The sequence below is a fragment of the Mauremys reevesii genome, linkage group 3, assembly GCF_016161935.1.
Source record: "Mauremys reevesii isolate NIE-2019 linkage group 3, ASM1616193v1, whole genome shotgun sequence".
Classification (NCBI taxonomy): domain Eukaryota; kingdom Metazoa; phylum Chordata; order Testudines; family Geoemydidae; genus Mauremys; species Mauremys reevesii.
This window is the reverse complement of record NC_052625.1, coordinates 170,647,120-170,660,985: the sequence shown is the minus strand read 5'-3', so window position 1 is coordinate 170,660,985 and position 13,866 is coordinate 170,647,120. Positions and strand designations below refer to the sequence as shown.

Sequence of the window (13,866 nt, the reverse complement as noted above, 5' to 3'; positions counted from 1 at the left end):
TTACTGTATTCCTTGAATGCCATCAGTATGCTCTCTGCCATTCAAAGCATCAAAGAAGGCATCAGTGCCACCTCAAAAAATACTAAATTCAGTGAATTATACAACTTGGCCACAACAAATTATCTCTGATTAAAAAATCTGTACTGTCTTGAGATTGTTTGTTTGTAATCCAGCAAGGTGATATTAATGTGAATATCTTCATAGAAGCATTCTAAGTTGGGGGTTGAATAGAGACAGTGGTTCTAAAGACTTGATAATTCCACGTGCTCACAAGAAACGTTGATTTTAAATGTCATTTCATCGTATGAGTTGCCCAGCATATCCCATCCTGTCTCCTCTGTCTTTAAGACTGTAAACTCTTTGGGGCAAAATGGTTTTCTTTTATTGACTATATAGCACTGAGCTCAAAATGGATCTTAACTAATACATAAATGGTGATTGTTTCACAAGGAGAGGGATGGAAGGAGTCCCAAACTGACATGGCATCTTGGAAAAAGATGCAAAGGCAGGGGAATAGAAGTAGTATGCCAAAGGAGAGCTTAGGAGGGTGATTTGGGGGAAATGTAGGCTATGGGAGCAGGCATAGGAAGAACAATAGCTGAGAAGTAGGCAGGGTGGGGTTGAGCATTTTGAATTTGATGTACAAAGTCAGGGAATTTTGAAGAGGGGAAGAAGAGAAGGATTCTGAACAAAGATCACAATGGCTGGAGAGGAAGCTGTTATCTTAAGATAATATAAGAAATAAAAATCACTCCAGCACATCAGTGTAACATGTCAGATACAGGATCTCTAAATACTAGTGTAAAACTACTTTTTTTTTAAGTCTTTCTGAACTCTAACATTGAGTTTCCAAGCAGCTTGTAAGTGGACTAATAACGTAACTGAATCTATAGGGTTTTTGGGGGGCTATTAAACTGTAATTTGCCTCAGGTTAAAAATGTGTCACTTTACAAGCAGCAATATGACCTTAACCTTCACCATGTTCCAATGTTTTCTGCTGTCTTCTCAATAAACTAGTAGCAACCACATTGATTTGAAGGATTCTTGCACTGTTGCTTGGAAAAATTAGGCAGTACATCAGTCCATGCGCTTCAGTGTCCCATGCTTCCAAAAAGGATATACAAAGCATGTGCAAGTAAGACTAAAATGCATTTATTCAAAATTAAAAGAAAAACATTAAGGTTCTAATAATAGTTGTGTAAAATACCTTAATTATGAAAAATATGTAGCCTAAGGCTCCATTTATAAAGTCTAACGCCTTGGTTGCTTTGTCTGTACTTTACAGGGGAGTATTTTACAGTTACGGTCCTCACAATAAGCCACTAGTTGTAATACATCATCATCTTCCATCAGTTTAGAAGTGAAGAAAATACTCAGTGCAATATTTTTTCTATATAACTCTTAAAATAGTACTCATATGCAACAAGAGAATTATTAACTTGGCCCTTTCAAGTCAAAGGAGTTGCCCCAATTATGAGTACGGCCCAACGTAGCCTAACAAATCTGTATTTTCTGTTTTGTATTGTTCTACCTAATTTAGTTTCATTGGAAAGGTCTCAAATATTTAGAGGAGTATAGACTAGAATATGGCATAAATCACCTTTGTATGGATAGGTCTGTAAAACTGTGCTTCAGAGTTTCAAGTTGACATTCCATGAAGTTGTGTATATGAGTCAGAATATTAGCCTGAGAGAGCCCCCATTATAAAATAATTGATGTTGAACTATTCTTTTATATTTCAGCCTTTGATTGACTTGATTACTTTCTGCTAACAATTTAAAGAAAAATATTAATTTTATGTCCAGTTCTGTAGGCATTTGATCCTGTCAGAAAAAGGTCACATTGACTGGAAGCTGATGTACTTTGCACTTCAGAAATGTTATCCAATAAAGGAACAATATGGGGACACATTACATTTTTGTCGACATTGTAGTATTCTGTTTTGGAAGGTAAGAACTGGCAATGTATAATTTAACATTAGAAAATATTTTGACAGCTACTGAAAAAAATATAGTTGACAGGGAAAATGTTAGCGTTGCATAATTTTGTGCCATCCCAGGTGGAAAGTAATTGGGCCTTAAATCAAACTAAGTAAAGTGGTCACACCTACAGAGCTTGGTGTGTGGTTTCAAAAGAGGATTCCAGACGAAATGAAAAATCAAAAGTTCAATTCCGTGCTATATTTAGTTTTTAAATCTGTACCAGAAATTGATATTCTGTGCTTTTATGAAGAAAGAAGAGAAGAGTGTTACTCCCTACCTTCCAGCAGCCTTTTCGTTAGACAGCTGTAATGCACAAATGCTCAGGAATGAGGAGGAAGCAGGCAGAGGACTAACTTCATCATTATGGCAGCCAGTAAAAAGGATCAATAGTAAAAACATTTTACCACAGTATTTCCACAGCAGTGATGTAATATTTTACATGATTTAATAACCAGCTGTGTCTTGTGAAATGCACTGAAGAACATGTTAGAAATGATCTTTCTAAACATGCATTTTGTGTGTTCCCTTATCTTGCTCTTTGGTAGTAAGTATATTTGTCCTTGAAGGAGGATTTTGTTTCTCCAGGGTAATCTGCTTCTTAACTCTCACCTGAAGTCATAATAATCCTATTTTGGTTTAACATTTGATGGCTGGAAAAGTGATTAGATCCTTCTTTCTGACTGACTTCAATTTGCAACCCAAAGACTACAGTAGATTATGATTTCAAATGGAAAATAAGAAGAAAGAGTTGCTTGGAAACCTTGAAAAATCTTCTCCTGAGAAATCATTTTGCTTTTATACATTATATTTTGTTCCTTTTCCATTATTCTGAAATTCTAAAGACATTTACATGAAAGCAAGATTGTGTAAGATTCCTTTTCTGTTCTTTCCTCACTCTCCTCCCAAAGAAGATCATTCTTCTTGTGTGACTATGGGTCCTCTGCATGACTTTGTAATTTGTCCAATGAAGAGTAATAGCTTGTATGCCAATAACAATGTATGAATCATGTCGTTCTGAATTTGAATATCCTTGTTATCTTGTCTGTACCTGTAGACCATTAATAATTAAATCAGCAGTACAAAAACATGCAGTCAGTATAGTCTTCTGCTTTAAAAAAGTCTAGACAACCTATTGATGTATAGTTCTTGCACTTCTGATAAAGGTTTGCTTGGGAATAAAAGCTGTCCATTGCAGTAGACTCTGTCCTGTAACTTGCTGCCTAGTCAGTAGGAGACAGTTTCCCCTTGATAAAATACTGCTGGAGACATAACGATGCAGTTAGGAGAGAGTTGGATTTTTTAGTTCTTGTGTATACTAGTTCCCTTTCTAATTTCTAAAGACTTTTGTTGTTGGGGTATTCCTGTATAAGGGGATAACCGGATACTATTTGACATTTTGCCTCCATTCAAATGTTTGCTAACTGTTGTGCTTCAGAGTGTATTTCATGCATTTAATGCTGGGAATGACCAGTTTTGTGGTATTCTTAAGAGTCTAGAACTTAAGTTGAAGGATCATGGGGGAGTATAGGAGAAAGCAGAAATGCCATGTACATGGTTAGAATGGCTAGATACTAAGAATTGTGGAGTATTCCATGCAAGTGTACTTATTGATTCCTTCCTCCTATGATAGGAGTTCTGAGTGCTGCTTTACAGATCAATTCTAAGGCAGGAGTAACAATAACTTCATGGTGGCACTAGCACTAGTGATTGCTGTTGCAAGACTTCATATACAGAAGTGAGTTGTTTTGATTGGGCTGACTGTGGATTTTCATAACTTCTTTCAGACAGTTTTTAAACTTCTCAAATTAAGGAGTGGCTTTAATTTTCAGGCTCTCGGAAAAAGTGGATATGGGAATGTGACAAAAAACTTCAACTTTTAAAATAATTGTTAAAGTTTGCCAGTAGTGGGGAACTTAATTCTTTCTCTATGCAAAGTGGTCTAACAGCTCAGCTTAGTGCTACTAATTCTGTTCTAGTGGGACTTTTTATTGTTGCATTATCTTAAGGTGGCTAGGTCAAAGAACGGGTGTTTGCATTTGGTTCTGAAAGTACTGAAGTTTGTTGGCACCCTGATCTCATGAGGGAACAGGTTCGAAATCCATGGGCCAATGGGAAAAAAACCCTGCATCTTCTGCATGTTTCACTTTGTTTCCAGTTCCACTGGAATGTAGGTTTCATGGGAGGTCATGATCATGCAGGATGGAGAGGTCTTGTTGGTAACTTGTGACAATCACATCAAGACATTCGAAGAGGAGGGTGAAAACCTTGAGTCCAAGGGGAGCAAGAACAGGAGGCAGAGCACCGGGCCACCACTGTGGCTGAGCAGAGAAGCTACTGTGTTCTGAACTAGTAGTAGCTTTTTTTATTATTTTGATGGTTTTGTACTTGGGTTCAGAGAATTACAATAGTCAAGCTTGGAGGTGATGAACATGCCAATCATTGGACACCGTGGCTAAATCTGAAAGGTTTCCCACCAGCTATGAATGAAGGAGGAGCTTTTTGCAGCAGTGGCAGTTTTGGCCTCCGCAGGCCAAATGGCCACTGAGGCTATGAACTAGAACTATCTGAAAGCAGATGCCCTCAAAGGAAGATGGTGATGTAAAAATGGTGAGTTCTTTGGAGTGTTTCTGTCATTCCACCAGCATCATTTCAGTCTTTCCAGGATTCTGCTTCAGCCAGCTGCATTTCCCCCAGTTGCTGATGTCAGCTGAACTGTTGGGTAGCTGGGAGAATGTGCTGTTTGTGTCTGATGTGAAGGTGCTGTAAAGTTGAGTGTCTTCTGTGTATTGTGTACCTTTTTAATTACTCCTCCAACCAGGGGTATGGCCAGTGTACCCAGGCTAATACCTTTTTCTTGTAGGAAATGTAGTAGGATTGCTAGCGACTCAGAATATGTGGCGTACATCATCCAAAAGATGGTAGCTGGAGTAGAAAACACACACACACACACCCCTCTTCAAAACTTTATTGTGGGTTATTGGTTCAGCACTCACCCTGGGAGAAGAGGGCCACTTACTGAATTACTGGGGAGCATGGATCAGTATTCATGTCGCACTCCCAGTCAGTACCCAGCCCAAACCAGAGAAGCTAACGATCCAACCAGAGGACCAAATTCGGTGATGAACCCTAGTCACGTGTCACCTGAGGCATGTTGCGCATACGCTGAGAAGACTGAATTACCGTTCCAGTACTGTGACCATGCCTGATCCTGCTGACTTGAGGGATCTAGTAGAAAGTGGTATAGCTGAAGAGTTAATAAACGCATGACTCCAAATGCAAATTTAGTAATCTTTGTCACACCATAATCACCTCCATAGCAACTGATTGTGATATCAGATAGGATTATGACTTCTGGTGTAGAATAAGCATGGATGTGTTTTGTGATTAGTGATGAGATATGGAGGTTTATCTCCTCTACAGCATTGGAATGTGAACCACATCAATACCATCTAACAAATGTTTGTTTGACACTGCTGAAATAATTAGTGGTGTTACTTCATTTCTAAATGGATTATCTCTACACTATAACTGGCACCCTTGTTGGCAGAGATGCCAAAGGCTTGATCAGCATAGAGCCTGAATTGCCTCCTTGCTCTGACCCTTTCGCAAGTTTTTTAACCAAAAAAAGAGAAATCAGCCAAGGGAAATGAAACTTCTGCTCCTGTCATCTCTGATGAGCCTTTGTGCTCTTTGGAAACAGCTATCTTAACTGGAAAAAGATGTATACCAGTTTAAATATATTAATGGTAGTAAACCTAGTTGTGACAAACCCTCTGTTAGGGTTTAGTGTGGTACATGGTTTTAACTTGGTGTCAGTAAAATACACACAGTACAGTGGTTGACTAATATCATTATACACCTCTACCCTGATATAACATGGTCCTCAGGAGAAAAAAAAAATCTCACCGCGTTATAGGTGAGACCGCGTTATATCAAACTTGCTTTGCCCCCCCCCGTTCCTTGTTCCCTGACCGCCCCAACCAGAGACCCCCATCCCTAATCACCCCCAGGACCCCACCCCCTACGCAACCCCCCTGTCTCCTGACTGCTCTGACTGCGGGGAGGTTGCGGAAAGGACACCCCCCATACTCACCTGCGGCAGGAAGTGGAGAGCTGCAGCTGGGAGCTGGTGGAGTGGAGCGGGCTGGAGCCAGGCTGCTCCACTTTCACCGCTGCTGGTGAGTGTGGGAAGATCCCTTCCCCCCAAACTCCCTCCCCCGAGCGACATAGCTGGGGCTAGGGCGAGGGAAGCAGAGCGGGCTGCTCCCGGCCCCCCGCTAATCCCCCGGACCACTCTGGGACTGCAGGGCCCCCAAAAGTGCCCTCCCACAGCTCCTGCCCCCCTCGGCCCTGGCCTGGCCCAGCACCCTTAATGTGCTGCTCAGAGCAGCGTGTCAGAGCTTTACCGCGTTGTATGCGAACCCGCGTTATATCGGATCGCATTATATCGGGGTAGAGGTGTAGTATCTGTAATTAACACCTATATTTTCCAAACTGAAACTTGATCCTTTACAATACTTTGGACACTTTCTAAATGTTTGATTTATTCTGTAACTTTAAAATTTCCATTTTTTTAAAAGGAAAAACGCTAGCTAGTTACTTTACGTTTTGTGGGAGTTAGGGGGATACTGATAAGACATTTACACTTTGTTAAATTATATATTATCAGTACATACTATGAGGAAAATAAAGGAAGATATTTTCTTAATTGAATACCTATAATTCAAAAGCTGGTCAATTTTTAAAAAGTTCAAAGTAATTTTGGAGACTTTGCTCTTTTTTGTTTTTGTTTTACAGTTCCTTTCCTATCTTTTTTAAAAAAAGTTGTTTTATCTCCTGTTATGTGAAAAACTCACACAAAAAGGGGAATGTCTGACTATACATGGAAGCAGTGACACACAGAGTAAAGAAAATGATTTCTCACTTTTCAGTTTTTCAGTCATTCAGTTCTAGTAATCTTAGCTGTTATTTGTAACAATAATAGTTTTTAAAAACCTTCAGACAGCAATGTATAGGGTTTTTTTATTGATGGCATTCCCTTAAAACAAATGATCATAGAAAACGTAAATACAGCAGTGAAACCATTACTACCTACTTCATAGGAGGTGAGGTAATATATAAAAACATCTTGTACTCTTTAATATTAAAAGAGGAAATGAATATAGCACACACTCATCACCTCAAATGACACTTTGAAAAGTGATTTTTCAAAAAAAGACTCATGTTCATTTTTAATATAGACTAAATATGTAATTACTCAGTGGAGTGAAAATGCTGGCATCTAGTACTATTAAGTGATGCATTTTTGTGGGCGCTTTTTGTTTCTATCATAACTCTTCCACATTATTATGTGGTGTCACTTATGTGGGTAAATTTCTTCCATTGCTAACTGGATGATACATTTCAGCAGGTCTAGAGATGGACAAGAATGATGGAGTATTTGTCCTTCTTTAATGGTAATTTTTTCAACGATAGGCAGATCATTGAAGCAGTACGCAGTGACTAAAAGCTATTTCAAGCAGATGATGCGATCTAACACCTGTTCTTGCTCCTCTCAGAGTTTTAGCGGTAGTTTGTTTGTGGGCTTTGTTTTCCAACAGATTAAAATAATCTAGTGCAGAATATTCCTGTGGTGAATAATAAGCAAAATCCTGTACTAAGCTTCTTATTCTAAATGACAGACAGTCCAATAAATCTTACTGTTTCCTCTCTTTTACTTTATTGCACTCCTTCCTGCTTCTTCCTTCATGATCCCCAAGGACTACCACCTTGCTTTGTTACTCAAGGTATTTCATGTGTGTTTCATCCCTGCTTTTATCTGTGCTCGTTCTGTAATGTTGAAGTGAACAAGATGTTCAGTTGTAATTTATGTTTTGGTTTGTCATGACTGGCTAAGAACAAGCTATTCCTGCAGCTGTTGACACTATATTAGATACTGTCATCTTCCAACCTCAGTTTTGCACTTTTTGTTGTTGTTGCTATTTTTATTGCAGTGTTCCTCACTGTACTGTTTCAACTCAAGGGACTAAATTCAGCCTCTGATGTAAGCAGGTGCAGCTGTCACTGAATTCAGAAAGTGATGCCCTTTTACACTAAGGATAAATTTTGCACAAAGTAGGCATTAATGGCTGTTTCCACACTCTAATGGATTTAGTTCAGCACTGAAATCTAAGAACAGTAAAGGCAACATCACAGAATTATGTCTCTGCAGTATGAAACAAAGGTACTGAAGTTGCTTTTACCCCACTGAATAATTTAATTACACTTTAACCTGTTTTACTCAAAGACCTTCTACAAATAGTGTTTTTTTTTAAAAGAGACCTCTTGTGATTGGAGGAAAAGGAAATTAGGACATTGCTTTCTGATTGAGAAATTTACAGAAAAGAATTACACAGAGCACCGTAGGCCTATTGTTTTCATGGGAATGTCATAATTTGCAATTAAGCTGAAATTTGGGGAAGAAAACAATTATATTTGTCATTTGGTGCTCCTTGTAGACAGTGCACATTTTCATTCAACTTACATTTATTATGATCTAGTTAAATAGATTTATTGAAATTTGATTGGAAGTGAATCATTATGCATGAGCAAGATTTTAAATTAAAATAACTCTCAGAAGCAAGAGCATTCAGAATCACCAGTGGATATGCAATGCCTTACCTCTGATTTAAAAAAAAAATTCACATAGCTCTTCAAATCCATAGGCTCTTCCATAGTAAAATTGCTATCTGGGTTTAAAAAACAAAAATGGATTTTAGTTGAGATTGTTCTTCAGCTTCTCTTCCTGACTGAAAGGAGGAACTTGGGAGGGTGTTTTTCATGCTGTTGTGAAGAGCAAAACAGACAACACCTGACAGGTTATGCCTTAGAATTACATTTAGAAAGACTGGAGGGAAACACAACTAACTCTTCTCCAAGAATCTGGTTCTGGTGGCAATGGGGAGAAGGTGGGTGCTAGTTGGCTAGTTACAGTACCTGATTTTCAGGGAGAAAGACTCCTCTACCATTGCAGTTTGTAGAAGAGCCCTTCTCAAGAGAATAAGTGAGGTTCAGCTTTCATCTGTTCTAAGTCCTTGGCATCTTTCTCTGTTGACTGCAGCATCTCCTCTCCTCCCTGTCTCTGAAGGCAGCTCAGTTAGGGACCTTATTGTTAGATGTTTGCTTTTTTTTAACAGCTCTTCTCCCTGTTTCCCATGTCATTAAAAGAGCACCCTGCTCTCAGACTGTCCGTATGCAGTAAGAAAAAGAAGGAACATAAATAGATCTTCATTTTAAAATTTCATTTAACACTCTCTCTTTCTTTAAACCCACACTAGGGTATTTATTTTTATAGAATGAGACTCTCCCATTCAAAAGTTCCATGGCATCTAGATCCCCATTTAAAATGGATGCTTCATCCTTAGCTTGTACTATATGTGTGCTTCCATACCTAGGTTTTAAGGAATTGAATTCAGAGCTCCCATTTTAAGTTCTTGCTTTCTGTGAAATACAGTTCCTTTTTTCCCCTCATTGAAATGTCAGTGGAATACTTCTATCGACAGCAGCAGTGCATAACGTTAATGGTAGGGGCTGTGTGATTTCTTTACCTTCTTTGAGCCTTCCTGGATTTATGGCTATACCTAGCAAGTACACTAAAAAGCAGGTGTTTATGAGCTTTATGAACATAGTCTTTTAAGATATTTACTAACCTCATTATCCAGACTCGTTCAGGACTTTGTGCTTACTGCAGCTATAGTATTTCCTTCTGGTAACGGTTGTTATAGGTTACAAAAGAGATGTTACCATTTAATCATAAAATTAACTCAAATCCTGAATGTTTTTCATCAGTACAAGAGCCTCATGCTGAGGCTAGGCTCTCAACAGTTTTAAAGCAGGACCAAATGGCTCAGTGGGGATAGCACTGACGGAGCCTTTCAACTTGAGGTCACCAATTTAAACTCTGACCAGTCCAGTATTGAACAAAAGTCAGTGACTGAAAATGCCATATGCAAAACAAACTGGTGCTCTGTCAGCCATTCCTCCAGTGTCACAATTGGCTGTATCTGTGGAGAAACTGAGAATTGGGTGCAAATTACACTCTCCTCACCCTTACTACAAATGTTCTGCCTAGAATAAGGTCCAAGGCAGTGTAGGAAGCTTGCTCTGCTGTTGTCCTCCTTCTGTGTGTATGTGTGTGGGTGGCGGGGGGGGAGGAGGTTGTTTTGTTTGGGGTTGGAGGGCATGGGGGAAATGAGACATCAACCTTGTATCTTCCCCAATTACTAAATACAGTACAGTGTGGGGAGAGGGGGAGCAGGGGTGAGAAGGAGTGATCCAATTTCTGTGATTTTTTTCCACTGTTATGAAAGCTTTCATTTTAAAGTGCCAAATTTAGGCAAGGCTTTGATAGGATATTTTAGACTCGTTGAATCTAATCACTGAAAAGAATTATGCGTGGTAAAATACTGAGGGTATGACTGGTATTTTATGCATGCTTAGTATATGGTTGAGTATTTGCAAGATATATTAACCAAAATGCACATAACTTTAAAACACACCCTGTCTCACATTCTTTCCAAATGCTGTTGCACAGGAATCGGCAACCTTTGGCATGCGGCTCACCAGGGGAAGCACCCTGGCAAGCCGAGCCGGTTTATTTACCTGCCGCGTCCACAAGTTCTGCCGATTGTGGCTCCCACTGGCCACGGTTCACCGATCCAGGCCAATGGGGCTGCGGGAAGGGGCGCAGGCCAAGGGATGTGCTGGCCGCTGCTTCCCGCTGCCCCATTGGCCTGGAGCAGCAAACCGCGGCCAGTGGGAGCCGCGACTGGCCAAACCTGCGGACGCGGCAGGCAAAAAAACCAGCCTGGCCCACCAGGGTCCTTACTCTGGCACGCCGTGTGCCAAAGGTTGCCGATCCCTGCTGTTGCATTTTATGTTGGTACAGTGAAAATATAAGAAAATAGTAAAATAACCATAGCAGGGAAGGAGTTCTTAAAAACTACATAAAAGTGTGCATGTTGGTCTCCTTACAGCTCAAACCATGGAAATTAGGATGTGACCCAGTGTATATAACTAATACATTTTGACAATTTTTGTTTTCAGTTTTCTGTCATCCTTCTCCTGAAAGTAATTTTTCAGAAGATAAAGGAAATGTTGAAATGGAAAAACTAACAGAGCACAGCTTGTTGGCTATGATTTAGAAGCAGCATGGGGACCAGCAATAAAAGTAGCTGCTTTCACCTCTGTCTCCTGTTACAAATTTATGCTGTCACACAAGGCTCTTTGTCCACAGTTTACCACTTAAGCATTAAGAGTGTTAAATCTTTAAAACTCAAAAGTAATGCTATTGAAACTCTAAATGACAAGCAATACATACTCCTTGAGAGTTTCTCCCAAATGGATGTATGTGGCAATCCCCACTGTCTTTTAAGCCTCTTGGCATGCACAAGAAAGGGCCTTTTCCCCACTACAAATACAGCTAGCTCCAACACAAGAACTATGTTGTAACTGGTTCCTTCCAATCCATGGTATTTATAGAGGGGAAGAGCCCTGAGTTTCCTGCCATAGCTTCCCAACAGCTCTGAGGAACAATTTGAAGTAGCTTTCAATGACTTGACCACTTCCTCCCTTGCAGAAGAGGAAAGGAAGCAGCACTGAAGCTCTTTAGAACTTGAGCCCATTGCAGAAGGAGAATCTGATTCTGCAGCATTTTCCACTTGTAAAGTTCCACATTGCTTCTGCGCTTACTGCTTTAAAAAAAAGTTATACCCCCTGCCCCCCCAATAGTTAATACTAGAAGGGGAAAGTCGGGGTTGGGGGGGGGGAACAGCTTGGAAAAAAGGGAAAACAAGAAACAGATGTTTCCAGTATTTCTGTTTCTTCACGTGTAACCACGTTTGTGGCAGGGATTGTCTTGCTGAGCGCATAGCTAGCACTAAAGTGAGAGAAGACAGGAAAAATAATTATATAGGGAGGAAGAAGAAAAAAGAAACACAAGTTGTGCTACTGTACAAGTCTCCAAGAATGATATTGCTCCAAAACGTATTGGTCCACCAGCCGTGGTTGATAAACAATTGGTCATTCGGATTGATAAAATGTAAATGCTGCTACTTTTATCTAGCTGTTCCTACAGTTTTCTCTCCATTTCCTTTCCCCAGTCACTTTGCAGAGAGAGAGAGAGTGTGTGTGTGTGTCCAATATTGTAATGTATGGTAGCCAGTCCTGAAGCTCTAATTACAGTTCTTCGCCCATTTATTTGTGTACTCTCTCCTCTCTATATATGATCTGCCCAAAAGTGAGTTAAGGCATATCACTAAAATACTAATCCATACCCAGGCCATCTCTGACCTTTAATGCAACCCCCACCATCACCACCACTGCCTTAGCACTTCTCTCTTTCCCTTCTAAGCCATTCAGTGTGTCATTGCCAAAATTATGCTCCTTGGTTGATCAGACCATATTATTTCTCTTTTTGAATCACTCCACTGGCTTTGCCTTGGGCCCCCATATCAAGATTAAACCTCTCAACCTTGCCTTCAGAGTCCCATACAACTGTCTGCCTATAGATTTAATCACTTATTGTATTCCCCATTCTCTCCTCTAGTGCCACCAGCTTTGCAAACCCCTACTTTCCATGCTGCATCTGTTCATGGTGGGTCATCCCTATTCCAGTGTACAATCTCTCTCTCTCTGTCTCACACACACTCTCTCTCTCTCTCACTTCCCCATTCATATCCATCATAAAGGCCCACATTGTCCTAAAGGCCTGAAGCCAGGCAAAATTAGATTAAAGATCTAAGGTAACTATTTCCTCTGCCCCACCCAGTGCATCTTCTCTGCTTTCTAGGTTGTAAGTTTGCTGGAGTACAGGCTGTCTCTGTCTGCTTTATACAGGGCCAAAAGCCCTTGGGACAAAGGGAGAGGGAATGTGGAAAAGCTTGTTCTGCTATGATTTCCTGTTTGTACCGCAGTAGTGCCTAGGAACCCCAATCAGGGCTTGAAGCCCCATTGTGTTGCTATGTGCACACATAACAAGAGATGGTCATTGTCCCAAGGAGCTTACAATCTAAGTAACTGTATGTTCTTGGCATTTTTTTCTGTGTAAGGGCCTTGTAGGCTTTGATCCAGAGTCCCAAAAAGCCAGTGACTTAAAACTGGTGTAGTCAGTTGCCCAGCTACTTAATTTGTCTTCTTAAAATGTAAAACTGAGGTGTGAATTCTTGCAGTTCTTTTCTTTTAAAATCAATGCTCGGCAGCTTTTTGTTTTTGTGGGTATTTTTTTAAAGGAGAAAATAACCTTTTCCCCTCCTCTTAATTTCACTAGGATACAGGGCATCCCTGCACAGCCAATGATCCAGACACCTGTTTCATGCCAGTTTCTCCGCAGCACTTCATTGATCTCTTCAAATTTTAAGAGGTGCAATAGCCTTGTTTTTGTTTTTATTTTTGGTCATCTTTGTGAAGAATCATGCAGTATGTATTATGCTTTGTGTGCAATATCTTTTTAAATGTACTTCATAGTAAAAAGGGATGTCTAGGAGGGAGGGAGGAAATTGGAAGGTGTATTCCAAATGCTATTTGTGTGCAGAAATGAACTGAAGAGGAATAAATATCTCCAAAGAAGACACATTCTGTAGAGATGTCTACAAAAGGCTCTTTTGAATCCAAGAAAGAGTACATTTTTAGTCCTGCCTTTAAATCCATTTTGTACTGATTTAACATTTCATTAAGGCTATTGAGACTTAGGGGGAGAGAGGAGTTGGAAGGGCTATTCTTGGAGTGACCAAAAGCAATTTGTCTTAATCCTTCACTCTTTTTATGCCACCATTTTCCAAGTACTAACTTACAATTTGCACATTTATAAATATTCATCTGATTCCTTTTTGGACTCCTTCATAAATAT

General features: G+C 39.9%; 1 protein-coding gene across 8 annotated transcripts in view; it reads left to right on the top strand.

Annotated features, from left to right (window-relative positions):
• FBXO25 (F-box protein 25) overlaps positions 1 to 13,448 on the top strand; it is a 60,856-nt gene extending 47,408 nt beyond the window's left edge. For 4 of the 8 annotated variants that reach the window (XM_039531725.1, XM_039531722.1, XM_039531724.1 and 1 more), the window contains exons 9-11: positions 1,806 to 1,949; positions 7,742 to 7,768; positions 13,288 to 13,448. In XM_039531725.1, coding sequence (XP_039387659.1) covers positions 1,806 to 1,949; positions 7,742 to 7,768; positions 13,288 to 13,377 — 261 coding nt within the window. In that variant the 3' untranslated portion in view covers positions 13,378 to 13,448. Of the gene's footprint in view, positions 1 to 1,805; positions 1,950 to 2,567; positions 3,053 to 7,741; positions 7,769 to 11,066; positions 13,262 to 13,287 lie in introns of those variants that run through there. The other 4 variants (XM_039531726.1, XM_039531727.1, XM_039531728.1 and 1 more) reach the window with 3 other exon arrangements.
• The last annotated feature ends 418 nt before the right edge of the window (positions 13,449 to 13,866 follow it).